At 43.5% G+C, this 21,642-nt stretch overlaps 1 protein-coding gene across 5 annotated transcripts in view; it reads right to left on the bottom strand.

The window, feature by feature from the left end:
- Positions 1 to 10,343, bottom strand: part of LOC142564351 (venom metalloproteinase BumaMPs1-like) — a 77,383-nt gene extending 67,040 nt beyond the window's left edge. For 3 of the 5 annotated variants that reach the window (XM_075675326.1, XM_075675327.1, XM_075675323.1), the window contains exons 1-2: positions 10,255 to 10,343; positions 335 to 466 (exon numbers count right to left, since the gene is read on the bottom strand). In XM_075675326.1, the coding sequence (XP_075531441.1) occupies positions 335 to 425 (91 nt within the window). In that variant the 5' untranslated portion in view covers positions 426 to 466; positions 10,255 to 10,343. Of the gene's footprint in view, positions 1 to 334; positions 467 to 4,469; positions 4,610 to 10,254 lie in introns of all 5 variants that reach the window. The other 2 variants (XM_075675324.1, XM_075675325.1) reach the window with 2 other exon arrangements.
- Positions 10,344 to 21,642: the final 11,299 nt, after the last annotated feature.

Raw genomic sequence — 21,642 nt, forward strand, 5'->3', positions numbered from 1 at the left:
AAGTACCCTCGCTCTACTTGCTGAGTGAGTATGTCATCACTATAACCCTCCTGAAAAAGACCTCCCCTATAATACGACGAGGAGTGGTTCAAACGCTTTCTGGTAGTGCAAAGGAAGCTGGCTAAACGCTGATGAGCAACAAAACTGCATCACAACAAATTTTTTTATTGGTGATTGCACTAAACTTCGAGTATGAAACGCACACATTGCAATGTTCATTTCTGAAGACGGGCGAAGTTATAATCAAAAATGAAGAACTTGACCAAGCCTATTTCTTCAAGGAACGCCATAAGTCTGCATCATACAGTGTTAAATAGAAAACAGTAGTACTCACCTGTGCATGACGCACACACGCTGAGAGATAGAAAAAGAGTAAATAAAACTCTAGCTTTCGTTCCAATGATACTCGAATCGTCTAACTTCATAACCGTATGAAATGAGATATCAGATGATCAATCCTTTGCTCCTGGTCAAGAAAAAGAAGAGCGTTTTGCCCAATCTACCAACAACTGAAGAAACTCCAAACGATAAATCACTCAATAATTTCCCTTTGCGCGTCTACGACACCTAAAGCCAAATTTTTTCCAATTTCTTAAGAAAGTCTGTGAAAAAATCATTTTAGCGGTGAAGATAACGGATTAAGACTTGTAATCTTAAATCATTTGCTCCTAAAGCCAATGGGTGCTATTGGATGCCATTTTAATGCAAAAATATGAGCAGAAATACGGAATTACCTGTGAGTCTGCAAGCAAAATATGTGGAATGACGCTTTTCACTTGGAATGATCTTACATTCTCTCAAGAAAGAGCGTATTTCTGAAAGGCAGTGAAAGGCTATTGAAAATTTTCGTACGCACAGGCCTGTGGTGAGTAAGTTATCTTTATATGTGTATGTTTATGTGCTCTTCATCAACTTTCTATGTCGTCATACAATTTTTCAGTTTTGGAAATGTTTTCACGTCCCCGACACGTGGCGTGGGAGATCAATCATGGCCGTGTATGTTGCGTCAAATGTTTTTGTTAGCATCCTGTAGGACAATAATTTTTTTCTTTTAGATATAACATTTCCCGCATGCTCGGAATGTTTGAAAAACAATTTTGAGACTCTTAGTCATCTGTGAAAATAATAACAAAAAACAATAACAGCTAAACGAATTTCAGTCTGTCGGTGCAGCTCGTGTAGACGTTATACATAGAAAAATGGAAAAATGGGCTTCTGGTTGTCCGGAACGCAAGCTCAATTGTTTCTGTTCTTTATCTGAAAAACGCTGGATCTGAAGCACCGCGGCAACTAATTTTATCCCTAGTTCAAAAACAACCGTCTTCCAGTGCTTTCCAGTGTGGAACCTGCGCATGCTTTGACAATGGATCACACTGGGGACTCTGGCACTCGCTAAGAGCTACTAGCACATTGGTAGGTCGCTGGAAAAGAGCTGTCATACCGGGCGACAGTCTGCTCTGCCTGATATGACACTGGGGCACACTGTTATGCGCTGAAAACGCGCTTATTCCAGCCTGATAAAATAAATGCCTGATGCAATTATATTTGGAGATACAACTCTTTTTGGTCCTCTAAGAGAGCTATATTGTGAGGTTGAAATAAAAGTGCATGAGCTGCTCAATTGGCACATGCACATAACTCACACTGAAGATTACTTTTGTTAAAGTTAAATAAGTTAAATGAAAGTACAAAAGCTAATAATATTGGCTGGTTCATGCATCATTATAGCCTTAATGTCAATACAAAATAATGAAAACCTGGCTTACTGAACTTCGTTCAATTCTCTGGGCTCCGTACACGTCTCATCAACATGACATATGCTGCATACCTGCCCATAGGCATCGAAGGTATTCTTGTGGACCATATAGCCACATGACAAACTACAAAACCAAGTAATTATTCCTTAGATGTCCCTAATACCGATTAAAAGCAGCAAGAAACAATGGGACCATCGGCAACGAACTTGGGACACTGAAATACCTAATCAACTTCGCATCATTATGCCAAGCGCAGGAAACTGGCAACGAATGACAGAGTACGACAAATTGAGGTTATTTTATACGGCTTTAGGACACACCACACGTCTGGCGTTCACTCCTACCCGTTCACTGAGGATGAGCCTCCGGTGTGATATATATGCCAGGAGACTGTAAGAATCCTTGAAAGCTTGTTAGAGTGTTGGCAAGAAGAACTTCAAGAAAAAAAGTATTTTGACCCGGCATACAGACGACTAATTCCCTTGCAATAGACTATGTTTTTGGCAGTGAACAAATTCCTGACAATAAGTTAGTTTTAAAGTTCTTAGAAGATGTTGGTACATTGCATGTTGACTGCCCAAAACATTCGTAGCACTATTTATCGCTGGTGGCTGCTGCTAGGATTGCATGTTTTTTTTTCTACGATAGCTTGAACAAAAGTGCCGCCCAGTCCTTTCTTTCAAAGGCCCATTGATAAGGCACCTGTGCTACTGTTACGTTTACATCACCCCTTTGCAACAGAGCTTTTATGTTCATAGCATGTATTGCTAGTCATTGTCTTTATTTTATTACCCATACATTTTAGGCACTTTACAGCAAATAATGTTTAGGCCTATATACAGCCAAATTGCATCCACCATTGACAACTCTGATTCACAAATCTAAAATTGGTCACGTTTTGGCATCGACAGGCCAGTCATTTTCTTGTGGCTCTTTGGCCACACCTTGCCCTTGCGCCAATAACATCCGTAAATCAACATCATCACTCCAGCTTCGTGATCCGACTGCCGTCATGCCATTCTCGTCATACAGCTTCCGTGACACGTTGATGGCTCCGCCGTTAGCATCAAACACTCAAAAAGTGCACTTGTCCTGATGCCGTAGTCTTGCCATTCTCGTGACTACCTCGTCGGGATACTATCGTGGTCGGGCATTTGTTATCGAGATGCCGTCGTGGTCATTCCATTGTCGTCACTGTAACTTCGTTATACAACTCTTGCCATGCCGTAGTTATGATACCGTGCTTACGCTGTCGTTTTACTATCGTCATCACTTAATTAAGGTAATTCCACTGTCGTCGTGATACTAGTTCCGTCGATCCATCGGGAACATTCCTTCTTCGGCATTCCATTGTAACCATGTTGTCGTCATTCAATTAAATGAATGTGCCGCGGTTGTATTACCATCGTCGTCATTCCCACTTCTTCATGCGGTAGCCATCACACTGTCGTCTTAGAGCCATCGCCGTCATAAAGTCATCGTCACCTCAATTTCCTCATTTCGTGGTCGTCACATTGTTGTCGTAATAGCATTATCATAATTTGAGTATCAAAATCTTACTGTTGCCCATCCGTGGTCGTTATGCGTCATTTTCATTATATCAATATCATTCCTTCTTCGTCGTTCCATCTTCCGTGCATCAGCGTCACACAGTCGTCGTCATGCTTCCATGTGCATGGGTGACCTCAGCAAGTGAGTGCCATTTAGAATGGAACGATACCTGAGTACGTGGGACACAGCCGACGCAATGAAAATATCAAAATTATCACTACACATGTTAATAAACGTGACTTCAGAAATATGGTCCGTCGATAGTTTCTTCGATTGATATTCGCATTACAGCGGAGAGTTCTCGTGTGATGAGCTCTGCCATTATTCTGGAGCCTATCGCACCTCAGAAAGCCCCACTTCTTTTTCCACAGTGTATCTAATCATTGCCTTCTCAGGGCCCTCTTCTGGATTCCGAAATTTTATGCAGTGCTCCGATCTGGTTTCATCAAATCATTCCTATGTTGGTATGACAAGCAGCATTGCGTCACAGAAGCATCCTCCTGACTAAGCCAACGTTTTCCGCAGGTCGTCTGCATTCTCTTGCTGCTCCTGAAAGCAATATGTGAACCAAGCTGACCGTCAATGCTTGTGATATTTTCGCTTTCTGCTGAGCTCGGCTGCTGCCTTTCGTCGTCTAATAGTATTCCTGGCTGCCATCGTGCATTAGGCTGGATAACATATTTTAGCGCCAGCGGGTGAGCACACACGGGATACATTGACAGCAAAATGTGCTTGCGCTGTTCCCACCTCCCTTCTGTCTTCGTCCACTAAGGCTAAACTATTATCCAAGTTAGTGTATTAAGCTGCCCACCATAGAACAGTTCCTTATGTTTCTGTAATATATTGTATACATGCTACGCTATAGTAGCATGTTTAGTTTGAATGCCTTGTTTGGATATCGGTGAGTGCTCTTGCCGTGTTAACGATCGCAATCTTCATGTCTTCATCTCGCTCAAGTTTACCCTGCGGCTCCGCGAATATTCGTGAAATATTTATGTAATCGAGGACAAATTAAGGCACAAAGTGCGAAGCTTCCCCTATTTGTGGAAGTGCTCTTCTGCTTTGCCTACGATGTAAATAATTCTAGCCACAGTGCTGATATTGTAACCGCATTACGACCACTTAGTATTCGGCAGTATGAATGCCAGCTTATGAGGTTACCGGTTTTTGCGGCTCACAATGCACCGATCAATCTCTGCGTCGGCCACGTTCAGTTGCAGTCACGCCATAGATATTGGCCCATAGATATTTGTTTGGCTTTACCACTAGTACCATGTCGACTGCTGACATCATTGTCATTGCTGAAACAATAAGGTAAGCAAGCGGTGACGGCTCCCATTAGTGGTTTGTGAATGATCCTGGAATCAGCAATAACTGAAACGCTACAGCGGTCACAATTTCTGGTTTTCGTATTCTTAATATTCTGACCACGTGACCTAGTGAGACTAATTGGCCTTCAAGGGTATTTTGAATGGCCTTGCTAGGTTATTTATTTATTAAGCGACTAATTTAGAGCAGTTAATTCCGCCGTTTGCATTACATACATAACAGTCTCATTCCATTGCCTGACCAGTTGCATTTTCTCAAAAAGCCATTGGAGCCACTAGATTTGGCCCTTTGCAGCTAATGTGTGACTGCGAAGTTGAAAAAAAAAATAACTTTCAGCGCTACAACTGATCAGATGGCCATATGCTCCATAGAAATATGATACAACCTATAACTTTGTCACCAGCTCTTCACCTTTGTGATTATTTCCACGGAGAAGCCCGAAGTTTGGTAAATCGGTCTGTCATTGGTGGGCGTCCCACGACACAAAGCTTTAGGTTACTCAAATTACAAAAGTAGATGAATGGAATTCTGCGTTTCACGCGCAAAAATGGCAATTTCATTATGAGGCGCGGCGTAGTGATCGACTCTAGAATTATTTCAACTAGAAGGCGATATTTAAAGCGCCCTCAATTCAAGGAACACAGGTGTTCTCCGATTTCGCCCAAATCGAAATACGGCCGCCGTGGCCGGGCTTTGCTTCCTAGACCCCGTGCTTAGCAGGGCAGCACCATAGCCGCAAAGCCAGCGCAGTGGGTTTTAAAACAGTCAACCACTGTTCGGTCTTTGAAAAACCGTGCGCGATAGAAAATCAGGCACCGCGGGATAAAAGCAGGTCAGCACAACAACACGCATCGCATGTTTGTGGGCTATGCCTATTGTCCGAACTCCAGATCAAATACCAGCTTAGGAGAGCAAAGCAGGCCAACAAGCTTTTCTTTACCGAAGTGGAGGGCTGCCGACCCAGTAGTTTCGACATACCTCGAGTGTGTCGCAGTGAATTTGCCCTACACTCGCAGCACCAAACGCGTGAAAGGCAGGCATCCATAATAGAGCGCACAAAACGTATCGTTGAACGATTTTATAAGCGAAACAGCATCAACAGCCGTTCCACATGTGCATAGTTTTTTTTTCAGTTTCAGCAATACTAGCGCATCTTGTCAAGTCAATTCGCAATACTGCTTCTCACGTCATGACGACGCTGCCACCAGAAGCTTGAATAGTCGCACTACGAACTCGGCTGGCATCTTGTCACAGCCGCTGCTCGAAGCGATAATGATGACAACGACACGGAATTGCAAAAGCTGGTCAAGCGAATATTTTTTTGCTTTCGAATGGTGTCTTTAGAGCGGTGCGAAATAAGATCCAGGCTGAAACGAAAATCTGCCTTCTAGGATGACATAATGCTATCTCATTTAAACATAGCTGAAGGTTTGATTCATAAAATGAAACAAAAATTTATGAAATACATAAGTTAGCATCGTCGAAATATTTTGTGTTGAACAATCTCGCCCGAAATGCTTCCTTAATGTTCACTAGTTGCCTGTGCTCGTTTCTGTATCTAGACTACCGCGATCTCAAATATGTTGAGTAAAAAGTCTTCCTCATGATCGCCAGTACGGTGTTCAAAAGAATTGCTTGAATCTGCGTTCGATAGTGGTGAACTTCTTATTGATTGCAATCAAAGAGGCTTTCAATGAAAAATTCTGAAAGCTGTTTCTTTAATTACACAGACAGAACACTGGACGTTCTTTTTTGTGCAGTTGGTATGTAGCATACATTATGGTAATGTACGACTAAGTTAACTATGAAAGTTCACAGTCAGGTGGCTGTGATGAATGACGTACATAGGATGACGTACGTGGAATGACGTACGTGGAATGACGTACGTGGAATGACGCACGGGCTACAACCAATGCGCGGTGCAGGGCATTTCTAACATGCTTCTGCTCGTTGAAGACGTGAACGAACAGTTATCACAAATGGATTTCCTTTATGTAAATCAGGGATACAATCGGAAATGACTACCACCCCACGACTTTACCTAAATTGCCCATATGGACGCGTTGAAGAAGGTCGTATGAGTCCTGGGCAATAGGAAGCTTATCCGAGTCGATCATGGTGCATACTATTGTAATGCAGCCAGTGAACAGGGAGGCGAAGCTAGAAATACGACAACGAACATGCCCTATTTTTTTACCAAGGCACAAGCAAGACAAATACTTTTGTCAGATTGCAGTAGGGACAACCTAACTATGACATAATTGCAACCATAATGTGGGGCAATCTTCCACCCACTATTGTGGAAGTAAACTGCCTATGCATGCTTCTAAGCGGATAGGCAAGAACAATAAATTACTGCTCACTGCCGAGGACATTGTGTGAGCCTTAGAGTCATGGTTAAGCCGTTCATTGTTGTCACCATAGTTTGTCTTCACTGCCCCGCTTGGTTGCTGCTTTAATCGTAGCAGAGATTTCGGTTCCCATTTCTATGCGGGTCGAAGGTAAATAGCGCAAAAAGCAACTATGAACCGCCACCCCATATCGTGTGCCGTCACCCTTTTGGACCACTTTGGTCTCTGCTTTGACTGTACACCTGCTCTAAGACAGCCGCCCTGTCTACAGTCTTTTCTTCCACTCGAGCTGTTATTACCTTTGCTTTGAGTAGAGCCATCTGCTCCGCGAAGTTGCCTGTGTAAGAAGATCGAAGCTTGCATGAATACTGCTTGAATTTGGCATGCCTTTCCGGGGAATTTTCCGCATAAGAACACCTGATTCAATGACACCGGCAGGTTTCAATATATGCGTATTCTGCTGGACGTCCCGGTAGCAAAGGCTCATTCATAATCATCGAAATTGTAACCACCGAGAGAAACTACACGACCGTCATACAGGACCGCTTAGCGAACGCAAAGATGAGCGAGGCATAGAACTTTGACAACATCAGTGCCTCAGTCCGCTCAACACGCTGAGCCATATCACGGTATTTCGGAACCTGCACGAACTCGTTCTGCATCCTGCGTCTACGTATGCGTCGATATAGTTCGAAGTTTTATTCCTAAGCCATCCCGCGGGACATCATAGTACGCTGCCATCGACAAAGCAGCCATATCGTGACCACGGAAAGGAACGAAATCTCAACAGCAGATGACGATCTCGAAGACATCCTAAACTATAATCACACTGAGAACACACAAGTAAAGTATGAGTTAACTACGATCAATGAATGCGTTTACCTAACCACGAGCATCCACATAAAACGAATCATGAAAATCGCCGCGGTTGGCAGCCACCGCGCTCAAAAAGTGTTCTTGTGGAATGCGCATTTTGTAAAAAGTAGCATGCAACATTGGAATGCGACACTTAGATCGACGCCACTTAAGACAGATGGCGACTGACAGCAACATGCAGCTGATTCGGGTACGCCATACGTAGAGGAATGTCAACGAAGAAATGTCAATGAAAAGTCAGCTGTTGTCAGCAGACGCGTAGTCACGCCTGGACTGCTCTATTGATGTTAAACCAGCTACCAGACTAGGCATCTCGTACCACATTAACTGGTCATCCAAAAGATTCACGCAAACGTAAATGTTCTAGTAGGATTAGTAGTCTTATAGTACGTCAAACACAACTGGGTATCTCCATATATTTCTTTGCCTACAACCACTTTCCCTGCAACTCGGGTCACCCGTTTGTACATGGCATAACGAATAGGGAATCAAGCAATTGTGCTGTGGGAGCCGTGTTCAAAACCAAACGTTGCACCAAGTTGGGTCCCTCAGTACGTGAAACTGGGTTGTTCCGCTCTTCCATAAACCTTGAGCCCATGACTTTGCGCCACTGGGAATGTAGCAATAAGTATACGCCTCTCTTCAGTGAACCTCTTTGATGTAAAGTTGGGTCACTGGGTATATGCCTGTCTTCAAACGTAAAAGAATAGGTTGAAAATTATGCCGTGCAGGGCGGAATTGAACTCGGGTCATACATATGCAATCTTTACTGAATAAATATTGAGCCATGCTCAGACTACGCAGTAGTGACTAGATGGCACAGCGTGACCAGATGGATGCGCTGGGGGAAAAAAGGCAGGAAAGAAATTGATACGACCGGATCCGTTACAGGCATGGGGAGCGATACGAGGTAGATAGCGAAGTTTTGAGGGAAAAAATATGGAGATGTATACAAAAAATGCTAGAATGAAAAATATGTACACTATACCAGATTAAATCAAGCAGTCTAGGTGACCATTTGTCAACGCCCCGTTTCGAAGGGGACGCTAATAAACCATCATCGCCATCATCACCATCGAGGCACGAAAGAGGAGTCGGCCTGCAAACATGCCTGATGCATAAGGCGTTTAGTTTAGGGGGTAGTCTTGAGGTATGTCACTGCAGTATTTCAATACTAATCGCATTAGTGGTGACTTTCATCAGGAGACGCCTCCTGCCGGAATTTTTTTATCGTCAAAAATTGCTCTTCAATAGAGGAAGATGACATCTTAGAATGATCACGCAAATTCAATATGGTAACAGACTGCAATATAAAGAGATCATTCAGGTTGACCCAGTTCACATTAACAAGGTGGAAATTTGTCCTGAAGCGATGTGGCAATGTGCGTGATAGACTTGAGTTTTTCGGTTTACGTCAAGCCCCAGGGATTAGGTTACACCTCGGATCATATCCAATGTGAAAACTATTGAATAGAAAAATCGCTCGGCGGCAGGATTAACGGGCCTTGCAGCGATGACCATCATACTTGGTTGCACTCTGCAAGGACCGATTACCAAGCTGCTCTCACTTCACCAGAGCTAAGGAGCGAACGTTTCTGCTTTTTCGAATGACCGTATTGTGAACGAAAACGGGCAAATTGTTGCTACCCTGACAGACCTTCAAGGGACCGCTAATAAAACACGTTCGTATGTGTTGAAAACCGACTTATAGAGTTCACCAGCGACCATCTGAAGCAGGGCGCCTGCCAAGCTCCTAACAACAACACAGACTCAGAAAGCTTGCAGCGCTTTGTGTCTGTCTTGCCCGTCTCTTTTCCATTTTTAGTTACTCTCACAAATCTATGAGTATTTCGTGAGCGTTGCAAATATATATATGACTACAACATGACTTAATTCCTGTACCCCACTGTGACGCAAAGATGGTATTTAAGCAACAAGAAAGCATGCACATAAAATGGCGGTGTCCACTGTGAGACGATGCTGATGAAGCAGTAAATAAGTTTAGAGGAGAACAACTCTATGACGTGAGCGGTTTCTTCTTTGCCATCGAACACAATAACTAATTACCGAAAAGCCCCGTGGCGTGCAAAGCTGAACAATTCCAAATATGTTAGATCCTACAAAACGCAGAAAAACGCGAGAAAAGTAGATAGCGTTTAATGAACTAGTATTATGAGTGCGACAGAGAAAACAGCGTGTGCGCGCAAAGAGTGGGAAGCCGGTTAAGGTCAGCTTGTTTACTCAGTAGCACTCACTGTAGTTCAAATATTTTTTTCATTAGCCAAATATATTTTTGACGAAACAATCTACAACGATGGAATCAAATTTGAACATTTCAACTTGCCGTAAACCAACGTGCCCTGTGGGATAAATGCACAAACTATGGTTACCTCCTTCCCACAATCGGCGTCCTTCAGCTACGCCTTGATTACCAGAACATGGCAGTCTTGCAACTCCGCACATCTGTCTTGGAAGTGAGGCCTGTGAGCTTTTCTCTTGTAACAAATTCTCTATCCCTATCTCTCATCTCTCTCTCTCTCTCTTGGAAGAGTTTTTAGGCGACCTTCAAGGCGGCTGCTTAATACTTCTCTGCTCAGTGCAGTCTACGACGTTTGTGACATAAGCATAAAATATTGACCGTTAAACGCGCATGTTTCCGTCTATTTAAAAGACGCGTATACGTCACTTACACACAGGTATTTTGTGAATATAACAGAGGAACAGCATTTTGTGCGTGTATAATATGCACCTTTATTATTATTCTCTTATTCAATGACACATTATCTTTGGCTATGTCTCTAAAGAACGCCAACGTTTGCGGTGGTCTGTTAAAATTGAACTTTTAAGTCTAAATGGCAAACAAGGGAAGGCGCCAGGAAGAGGTCTACCAGACGTTAACCTTTAAATTGACTCGGCGCTTCTATGGCTCGATAGCGACGGCAGCTTCAGATGTTGACGTCAAGGAATCAGCAATTAACAATTTATTTTTTAGTTTTTCACAGACTACGTCAGAAGCACGTTCTCCTTAGCCCTAGCAACACTAAAGCGTTCTGCATGATAGTACACCTAGACCCGACCATCGATAATGGTAGTGAATAACCGCAATCTTGTTAGCAAGCTGTTCGTACATTAGAACACAGCCCTTGTTCTCCAGCGAGCACATCTAACAAGTTTGCAGCATCACGGCAGATGTCTTCCCAAGAATACAGGAGAACATTATCGAAAAACAATTATTGTGTAATATAAAGTACTCCTGAATGACTGCAAAGGTCGTATTGAAAGAGCCAGCCATGCAGCTAGTTCTGTATACTGTACATGTGCAATGGGAATAAATGGACAGAGGAAAGTGAGGTTAAGGTAATCGATTACCCCTACTATTTACTCAATTACTTTTTGGGAGAGTTTCCGTAACTGTAAGCCAAAACATCTTTGAAAGAATGTATTTGTACTTGATTACTTTTTTTCTTTAACATGATCAAATCTGGTTTATATATACATCCTAACCGACGGTGGTCTCCTCCGGACAGCAGTCAGTTATATTTTGCGCCTCGAAGAAGCAGGACGTGTGTCTAGCGAGCTCTCGAACTACATTTCCCAATGTTGAGAACGTGGCTTCAATTATGGATACATGGCCTTCAAAAGGTGCGACCTACTGCTAACGTATTTCTCTCACATCTGCCGCTTAGTCTCCACTAAACTTTTTTTCACATGGTTTTGACCGACATAAATTCCGATAATATGTATCGATAAAAGACGTAAAAACAGTTTTGTGCCTTTTGAAACTGTCTTATTTATGTCCAATACATTGCAGTGTGAACTGTGGTTCTTTATGCTTAACGAGTTCTGTTGAGCTGTGCATATTTCTGGTTTTTCTCTCTGCTCCTCCAGAAGTGTTGCACAAGTAATGAGCCCCCTTCTAAGAAGCTTCAGGGACTACTGCGCCCCAAACGCTATACATCCACGACGTCCTCTGTTTCGTGCATTTGATGGAGAAAGCATGCCTAACGCCTATATCGAATGATTGCACAATTAGCTGCTGAAGCCGCTATGACCAATCTCAGGCTCACGTGGGGAGCCTCGTCTACCAGGCCTTGTTTTTAAATAAGTCACCTAGGTGAGGCCGGGAAATATTTGACGCTTGCGAGTGAAGGCTAGGCAGTGAAGATAATTGAACAGTAGGGCATCAGTGTAGCTCTACCGAAAGCCGTGTTTTCAGTGAAGGCGGCAGATGGTAATGGATAGAAAAACCGCCTAGCGTGATGAGAACTACGTTACTTCGCTCTCCATTGACATTGTGAGTTTGTAGGACGGATACGTTATTGTGATATTAGCGCCCACTTTCCTGTCCGGAACTTTTGTTTTCCACTGATAATTGACCACTTGCTTATGTTACAGCGAAGCCGCACATGCCTATGCGAAACGCTCGTGGTCCGACCAAAGAAACCCTCCGGCGGAAGTTGTAGCCCGCCATTGGCTACACCGATAGTTATGTCGTTTTTCAATCGTAGCAGAATGCGCGCGCAGTAGTCTCGCTCCGACTTTCCAATGGGACGGCCACGCATCGCTCATTCTCCCGAGAAGCAGCTGGCCTTTCTTTAAGTACTCCCAGTGTGCGATCTCTTAAGCCACAGGACATCCACTCGCGCAAAAGTATTTTGGTCTGTCCACTTTTCGTTGCCCTGATCTGAGTTCTACAGTTACCAGTTGTGTAATCAAATCACGCTTCCGCTGAAGGTGCCGGCGCCGAGACGTTTATTTCTGGTCTCCGTGACAAATTTTTAGCGTGAATTACCTAAAGTATCAGAAAAAAATGTCTTAAGTACAGATGCTAGCGAAATTTTCGCCAGGTAATCTACTTTTCTCTCGCGGCTTTCGAAAGCTGCATGTGACCGGTGCTGAGGCACGTGACATTTTTACTCACTGCCGAGTACAGTCACTGCCCTTTCTCGCCTGTCTTCTCGTGCCCACCTGCTGTAGAAGTCTGTGGAACATCGTCAGTGCTGTTAATTTGCATTATAGAAAATGTTAGGACTAAGTTGAGAAGGAAATAATTAGAAGTTTTGCCTAATTTCACTTGATCTTGTTGATTGGTTGACAACAGTCATTTTTAAATGATCATCGTGCAAACAATCGTATTGGAAGCTAAAGCCCACTCAAGAACATAGTTTCAGATACTATCCCACAATCTGCCCAATAAACGGCTGTTTCTAGCGAGAAGAAATCTTCCGCTTCAATAGATGTGGTGAAATGTCGTCGTCAGTCAGTGACGAGACAAATCTTTATTAGAACTTCCGTGCCATGTTGCGTTATGTACTTTAGAAAATAAACATGTTATTATATTGGCACGCTGAGACATGTTGGTGCGACAGTATGACAAAAGCACCCTGCAACATGTCCACTCTATTGGCTTTAATGTGGATGGTAGCCACCAGATCGTGGCCTATATAAATTCTATGAACGACATAATCATGTGATTTCTCTTTTTGGTAAAGCATATAATCATACATATATAAAGGTATGCCTATTCATCCGAGTTCTAGACGAGTGCATAGATGTGACACATTATTTGTGCTTTTCTTCGGTTCATATGCTTGTCTATGTAATTGAGGAGAACTTGTTGCTGGGCAAGTTAGTTGAAATATAATGACTACATTGTTGCGCCAAAAGGAAAATAGAGGCTTAGGAGGGAGACCGGTCATTTCTTACTGTCCCTCTTAAGTCTTTATTTTCCTTGTGGCGCAACAATATATTCATTAGATATGTTTACGTAATTTTGTGCTACTGTATGTCGTGGTCGTAGACGAATTTGTCACGTACCCAAGAGAAACTATAGCGCAGTGGATTTCTATTGCGATTCCTGTAATATTACATTTAATCGTACGGGAGTCTTCCCAGTTGTGTAAATCGCATAGGGTGCACTGAACTGTTCCTTTTATCTCACCGGGATGGCAATTGAAGTATGATGCATGCTATGTCGCAGACGGCGCTCCTCCACTTGCCAGCGTTGTGGGACATTTGGTAACTGCTATTTCTTTGTTTCTGCTGCTCAGCAGAAGTTGCATCGCGTGTTTTGTCGTGCGAACATTGCTTATCGTAAGCAGAGATAAATCAGCACATCGCTAAACCTTGCTATATCGTTGAAGGATTCGTCAATCGCGCGAAACTGCTTAGTTTGTTTTCTGAAGGCCCAATATGTACCATATATGCCAGACGTATGTTGGAAGATTGTGTTCCTGAATGTTTACAAGACGTTGTCTAAAACATAAAAGCTGACCTCTTCAATAAGTAGTGGATCTTGTGTGCCATAAGCACAATGTGATTATAAGACATGCCGTAGTGGAGGACTACGGATTGTATTTTTAGCACCAGGGTTTTCCTTTAGTTTCATGACAATCGAAGTACTCGTGTGATTTTGCGTTTAGATGAACGTAATATACATCCGGTAAGCGAAATTTATTACACAGAAACAAGAGATTCTCTGAAGCGGCATATATGGTATTTAGAGTTATAGAATTCAGAGTGCACTTGAACGGTAAAGCAGTCAGAAATATAACCGCGCGTTCAGCGGTATGACAGAGTAGTAGGTGTTATAGGGCATTTAAGGGCCCCAGCTAATTATATTTTGTCACCAGAAAAGCTCGTAAACTAAAATTTTAAGTGTAGTCGTATCACTGGTTCCTTAAGTACCTAATTTTAGAAGCTTGGATAGCTGGATATGAGACATTTGAAATAATTTTAGGGCCTCAAAGAAAACAGGGATAAAGAACAGAGAATAGCAGACAGAACAGCAATGACGTTATTTGTCAACTCATTTGATTCCATTAAAACATATAATCTAAAGGGTTACATGGAAGCCTAATAAATCGCGGAAAACATATTCAGCATATTCAATGTGGTTGCGTTCAGTGGACGTCTGAGGGGTAGCTTGACACATCCCTCATGTGTTTATGTATTTAAACATTAGAGTATTTTGCCGAGTGACTTTATGGGTGAAGTTTAGAGTACAGTACATTTAGTTGAACGTTCGCTATTGCTTTCTTCTTTGCCACCTTTTATCTGGTCTGTTCATGAATCATCGGAAATATCTGAGATGTATAGGAAAGCACGACTTCAAACTGAAGGTCACGAAGGCCTGACGAAGTCAAGCCGTGTCATTTGAGAAAAAATCGTCATGCTAGACGTCAAATGCAAAGTTTAAGTCGTATTGATATTTCACTTAAATGACGAATGTTGACCTAAAGTATGTATGGTAAATCGTATTGTCACCCTCCCAGTGCATGCCAAAGCTTTCTGCGCTCTACATGCCGCGGAGATCCTCTGGCTACTGCGTTCTCCTCTTAGCAAGAATTACCAGCCGGCAACAGAGGATTATGCGCTGTACATATCCAAAAACGGCAAAACCTACTTTAGCGAGAACTGAAAGCACAAGAATTCCACGTGTGTCTGAATACCTCTCGCCGTAAATGACCACCATGTTTCAGTAATCCCCAGTGTACGGAATTTGCGTATAGCTCTGAGCGACCTAAATACGAGAATTCGAGCGCTGATTACCTACTGCACATATGTACACGAGGCCATACCTACGGTGGGGAGTAATTAAATGCACGCGAATTGCACATAAACCTGAATCCATTTTACCTTCATCTCCAAGCCATGTTTTAAAGATCACCGGAACACTAAGATTTCAGGCCAAGTCTATTGCAAGGGTTGCACCTGCGTTGCCGCGTTGCGGTCGCTGACGAATATACAGGCAAGAACGAACACGCATACGCAGCTGAACGAGAAGACCACAGAGACGCGAAGTGTATGCCTTTTGCGAGTCCAATGTTTACACCACGTGGTATAGATTCGACCACATTCAGCGCCGGCTTTCGTGTTGGCTGCGGCTAAGCGGTCAGATTTTCGCGTGGCAGAATTGTCGATACTTACTTTTACCATAGAAGGCAAGTGTGTGTTTGTTTTGGATGCGTTGTTCACTTCTTCGCTCGTTGAGTTCAGTCGCGTGGCTCATCATACGCAAAGGAGAAGAACCGCCACGAAGCACGGATAAACAAAGATAGTGATAACATGTGCCAGCACATAGCCACAGTTTGGCAGCCTCTCGGTGTGGAAGAGTGCACACAAAAATTCCTCTACTATGCGGGCTCTCATTTTATACAATATTCGATATATACATTTCCTTTCTTATTGAAATTTTCTGACTAGGTAAGTCTTCTTCATTAGCCTTCCTGCACTGTTTGAAGCAAGGTATTCTAGGAAAGGCTCAGCCTACTGTATACAAAATTATTTTACTCGTCTTGAAATGCCAACCTATCATTGTTGAATTTGCATTTATTTTGTAACTAGGTAATCCGCAAGTTTCCCAGGTAAAGTTGGTCGAATACGCTACCGTTGTTGATATTGCACTGGTTCAATCTCTTGGAAGGATGAAATGTGGCTCTTCGTCATTTTTTTATTCATGGACACCATGGCAGACTTCGACGGATGCCTGCTCCCGTACAAGAGCACATACGGTAACCACAATCCGAAACTGATTGTGCAAACCATATTTTTATTTATTTGTTAAACATACTTTAAACACCATTGTGACAGTTCCTAAAACTTAGTGGATAACGATTGCTCGCGTGTGATTCGTGTGTGAAATATTGCATGTATTTCGAAAGCGTCATGGCTTCTGATGCATCCATACCCTCTGGCGAAAGAGGGGCGATTGATGATGGTGCATGGTTTCTCCACAGACAGCAATAAACACACATGCTCACGATTGATGACCCTTATATTTAAGAAGACAACACTTTTCTGCGTGGCGTTCAAGCCAGCCGGTCTGGACGCAACACAAGTACAGTAGATAAAATCATCTGGACTGCTTCTACAAGGACGCGCGAGTGACGGCGTCCGCCACACAAGCAAGAACGATGAAAACTAAATGAATACGTGTTCTCCATATAATCCAAGGAAAGACAGGCTATGTCGGACATATTTTCTGTCAGTCTTTATATGACGATTGCAGCTCGCGCAGCTGAACACCACCTACTAAAGAAGACCTCGCCATAGGGCTACTGACAATTCCTACTCGGTCACCGTAACCACTTGGCACCAGCAACACACTATTCTCAACCGTCAACTCGTGAAATTTCTATGGCCAGTGTATGACACTCATGAAGGCAGTGTCTACTAGGTGCCCAGATATGGCATGCCCCGAGGTGCCATGCATACAATCCAAGTAGAAACAGCTGCATTGTTAACAGAAGCATTAGCCTCAGAAGCAGGCATTATACCAGTGGCATACCCAGGTGATAAAAGCCAACTGGCACTGCTCAGTTTCTCCGCCCACTTGTCTGCTCAAAGCGTGGTGTTAAGCACAAAGCCGCAGACTTCCTCACCGCAGGACTTTATTGTATATTTAGTACAATGAGGTCATTAATATTTCAAATATTAAAAAAAGTTTTGAAATAGAAATAATATGATGTGCCCTGAAACTGCTCCTCGCAAAAAAGAACTGAAGAAGCACACAGGGCAGCGGTCCTATTGCCAATCACTGTACAGTTGTGCTCCAACTCCTACGACCGCGAATACATCGGACGAAAACCAAGTGAATATGCACAAAACAGACAGAACAAGCTGCTCACAGAAGTCGAAAATATATGTGACAACTGCACCAGCAAATAAAAGATATGCACAATCAGTGTATCGTATATCGAAATTAAAACATGGCGACCGCAGTACATCGCGACAACGCGCATATTTTCTAACCGAATCTTTCAAAGAACTGACCATGCGCTTAGCAAACAATCTGCGCCGAGGGAGCATCTGTTCAGACAGCAAGCTGAACTCCATGCACGTCTCGTTGCGCTTGAAGAGCAAGCAACAACAACAACAAAAAAATAAAAGGCCCACAAGCGGCAGGAAAAACCAGAGAGGTGCAGAAATTAGATGGCTCCTGCAGGCGGCCTAGGCGCCTCCTCGCAGATCTTATAGATGTTCAATACCCCACAAGCTTGCATCTTCGCAGCCGAGGAAAAAGAAAAAACACAGCTAGAAGGTGCAAATGAATAAGCTGTGGCAATCAACAGCTACGGTCTATCTAGGACTGCGCTGCCTCAAGCTATGCCAGGCTCCAAAATCGTGACAATTATAAAGTCACGAGACTTCTGTACGCCAAGCTCCAGGTTTTCGCAGAAAGAGAAGGCAAAACTAGTTGCTCTTCATGTACAATAGCGGAAGAAATACCAGCCGAAAGAACAGGTGAGGTCCTTGTATACAGGCCAGCAGTGCTAGATACTACAAATGTTCGTTCAACAAAGGCAACTATATTCCTTCAACAGTAGAAGTAGCTGCTGCTCTCACTTTTGGGGAGTGAACTCTGACATTTTTTTTTCGAAGATTCTCGAAGACTGCAAAATCCACCGTCCCAAAAATCCCAACTTGTTAGCCTTCCTCAGTCATTCCAAGCATATACTACTTCATGTGTTCAGCACTGGTAGTGGTGCAGATCTAGCACTGCCATGACCGAACTAGGTATGCTGTTTCACCAAGTTGTCGAATCCGTCGTCCTGCTTCTCCACGAACACAGCGCCGCTATGCCTAAAACGCAAGGTCACCAAAACCACTTTCAATCGACGACAGAGCGTCAACCAATTGAGAGAGGAGCCAGTTGTTGCGCGCTCAAGCGGTCATCTTTGTTTGCAGAGGTGTTTTGCACACAAAACTTAACACTACTCTACGCTACACTTCTTATCGGGAAGTTGTGGTAGTGCGCTGCATTCGAACAGATGGGAAGGAACTTGTTTTGGCATTCCTCTACCTCTCTGCCAACACCAGGTCACTTCATGTCGCTTCGATGCATACAAATCTGGTTTTTCAGCACCGAATACTCATTAGTAAAGATTTGAATTTGCGACACTCCCATTGGGGATGAAAATCTCACTGCCAAGACAAAGCAGACACTACAGAACTAGGGTGTTTGCTTGGGCTAGTTGGTAATTCATGATCATTCATGATCATGAACAGCGCTGCGTATGTCGTCTATCGCTGTCCTCGTCCTTCGCGCTGTACGTTATTTAGACACTACAGACCTCGTATTAGCAAACGGCACCTCTTTTTCTAACGCTTCGCCATCCAGTCAAAGACAGCACACCGACATAACCTAATCAACTGTGGGCTTCCTCAAGTGTGGCGCTGCGGCTTTTACACGAGAAGTGGGGAGAATGATCAGATCTGAATAATGCCTGATGTTGGATGCGAAAATGTGCCATGCATGCATAGTCACGGCTAAAGACTAGGAGCGTTCCCATGATTGACTCGGACCTAGAGAATGGGAAGGCGTTGAAGAACCACTTGCCATGCAGAATATTTACACAGTGCCAGGAGCGGCATGCGAACTAGAACTTACAGGGGTGATGTCCAGCACTGAATAGCACCTGGTGCAACTTCAGAGTGAACAATTCAAAACGCATCCGCATATCGCATACTAGTCTAGAAGCACTCTTCTATTCTAGCCAGATAGTCTAGAAGTTCTTCACTATAACATAAGCTGCAAGGACGCAACTGAAGCAAGAACACAAACAAGAGAGGACCACTAGACAAGGTCTCTGATATGTGTTCAATAAGAATTGTTCCCATTTTATTTGGGATAAAGTAGCGAGCTCTAACTTGGACACTATTCCTCTTCCTCACCCTACTTCTTACATGGAAGATGTTTCATTCACATGATATCGCAGATTAGGCAATGTTCCTGTCAAGTATGTGCTGCCTATATGGATATTGGGACTTCAAAACCGATTAAAAGAAATTGAGTCAACATTTTGACTCCATGAAAGTCCTGAAATTGAAGGCGTCACACAATAAACTAAAAATGCACAATGCCACGATGAGATTTACGAGTGAATTCGGATAGTTAAAGAACACTTGTGCAGGACAAGTTTTGAATTAGACTGTGATTTAGGTCTGGGGTGCTTGCGGTGCAGGAGCGCCACATGTTTACAATGAACGAGGAGTTTCTTCGTGAAATCCTTTCCAACATAATGTCTTGATTTATGATTGAAATAGGCGTAAAATAGGAACAGTACCCGACGCAAAGCTGAATAGATGCTTCTGTTCAACTGATTCTCACAAAGCGTACACAACGCCCACCTATATTTATTTTCTGTCCATGTTGCCCACCAATAGCACACATCTCAGTTTATGTCATTTCTTACGTTTTTTCAGGTAATCTGTTAGTGCAACTAGGAAGACCCCAAAAACGTTATTGGCATATGTTCCTGTTGTCTTTAGACGGTATGGCAGTTCAGCTTGTTAATGCATTCAGAGAAAATGGGGCTGTAACAGTTGCTGCGGGGTCGTAAATCGATGCGTCTTGGTCAACTGAGGTGAAAATACATATAAACGCCGTGGTGCCTACAGGTGTAAATATGAAATTTTATGTTTGTGCTAAGGTTTAAGCATCATGAAGTAAGGTGTACTGTTATGGTCAGCAAAAATGTTTCATAATTTTTGCGAGGAAGGCACACACTAGAGCTACAAAGAAAATTTTGAGCAATTTGCACATCAGCCAGTCCTGATCTGTCTGGTTTCGCACTTCCCAATATTAATATTCATAATACTACTTACAGTGCCAACAATAATCTTATTGTTGCCATTAAAATAAATAAATGTTAAATGTCGTTGTTCACTTGCGAAAAAAGTCGCAATTTCCCCGACAGGCGAACCAACGATTGTGATAGCAGATTAGTGGACATCTATCTATACGAATTCAGACATGCAGTTTTATCGACCGTATAAACGTATAAACGTAGGCGTGCTAAGTAAATTAACAAGCATGGTGTCACGCGCCCACAAACCAACACGAAAACCCCTCACTGTATGATTGAGGAAACCTGCTGTGAAAGCCCTGAAGTGAGGAAGTGCGGCAGCAGTAGCGAGCGAATCGACCTTCGTGCCGAGTGTCGCATCAACGTGGGCTAAGCTGCAAAACAGGGCGCACGGCGGACACTATCCATGTTGACGATTGCTTTCAAGATACAGCAGCCCGGAAGGCCGCGCGCGCGTCCACCGGAGTAGGAAGCGCCCCCCCCTCTCGATACCCTCCCCCCGTATCTTTGCGCGCGGCCGTAGACGGCGCGCTTACTCTCCGATTTCCTCGCTTGCGCGGGCGGGATTGAGCCGTGATCGCCGGCTTACCTTCGCACGGTTTCCCGCAGACACAGGCTCACGGCGGCCATTATATCACCCTTGGAATTTTACGGAACCTCACATCGACGGCGGCGGTAGAAATGCGCCCGTGTTTGCCACATAATTGCTACAGTTAGAACTCGATCTAACGAAACTCGATTCTACGAATGTCCCAATCTAAAGAAGAAATTTCCGTTCGCCTGCAGGTACCCATAGGGTTTGATGTTGTCATGAACTCGAATTAACGAAAATAAATTGGGCGAACTCGATTTAACGAAGCTTTTCCTGAAATAAATGAATAAAACTGTAGTAATTTCTTTCTAATTCTGACACAGACGGAATTTTCCTCGAGAGTGTGCTTTAAAACTGACGCGCTGAAACATCTAGGCGCCCCAGTCGCCACCCTAGCTTTATTTTGACGAGGCTGAACGCTGTGCCCATGCACGGAATGGCGTACTAAACACGGCGTCGGCAGCGGTGGCGGTGGTTGCCTTCGTTATTTCATGGTTTATGCGACAGATGGCTCTATTTGCGGCAAATGCGATGCCGCGGTAACATTTGCGTGTCACTAAGTTACAATTCTAACTTTCGAATGACCAAAGAAGTTC

The sequence above is a fragment of the Dermacentor variabilis genome, chromosome 11 (assembly GCF_050947875.1).
Source record: "Dermacentor variabilis isolate Ectoservices chromosome 11, ASM5094787v1, whole genome shotgun sequence".
In the NCBI taxonomy this organism is placed as follows: domain Eukaryota; kingdom Metazoa; phylum Arthropoda; class Arachnida; order Ixodida; family Ixodidae; genus Dermacentor; species Dermacentor variabilis.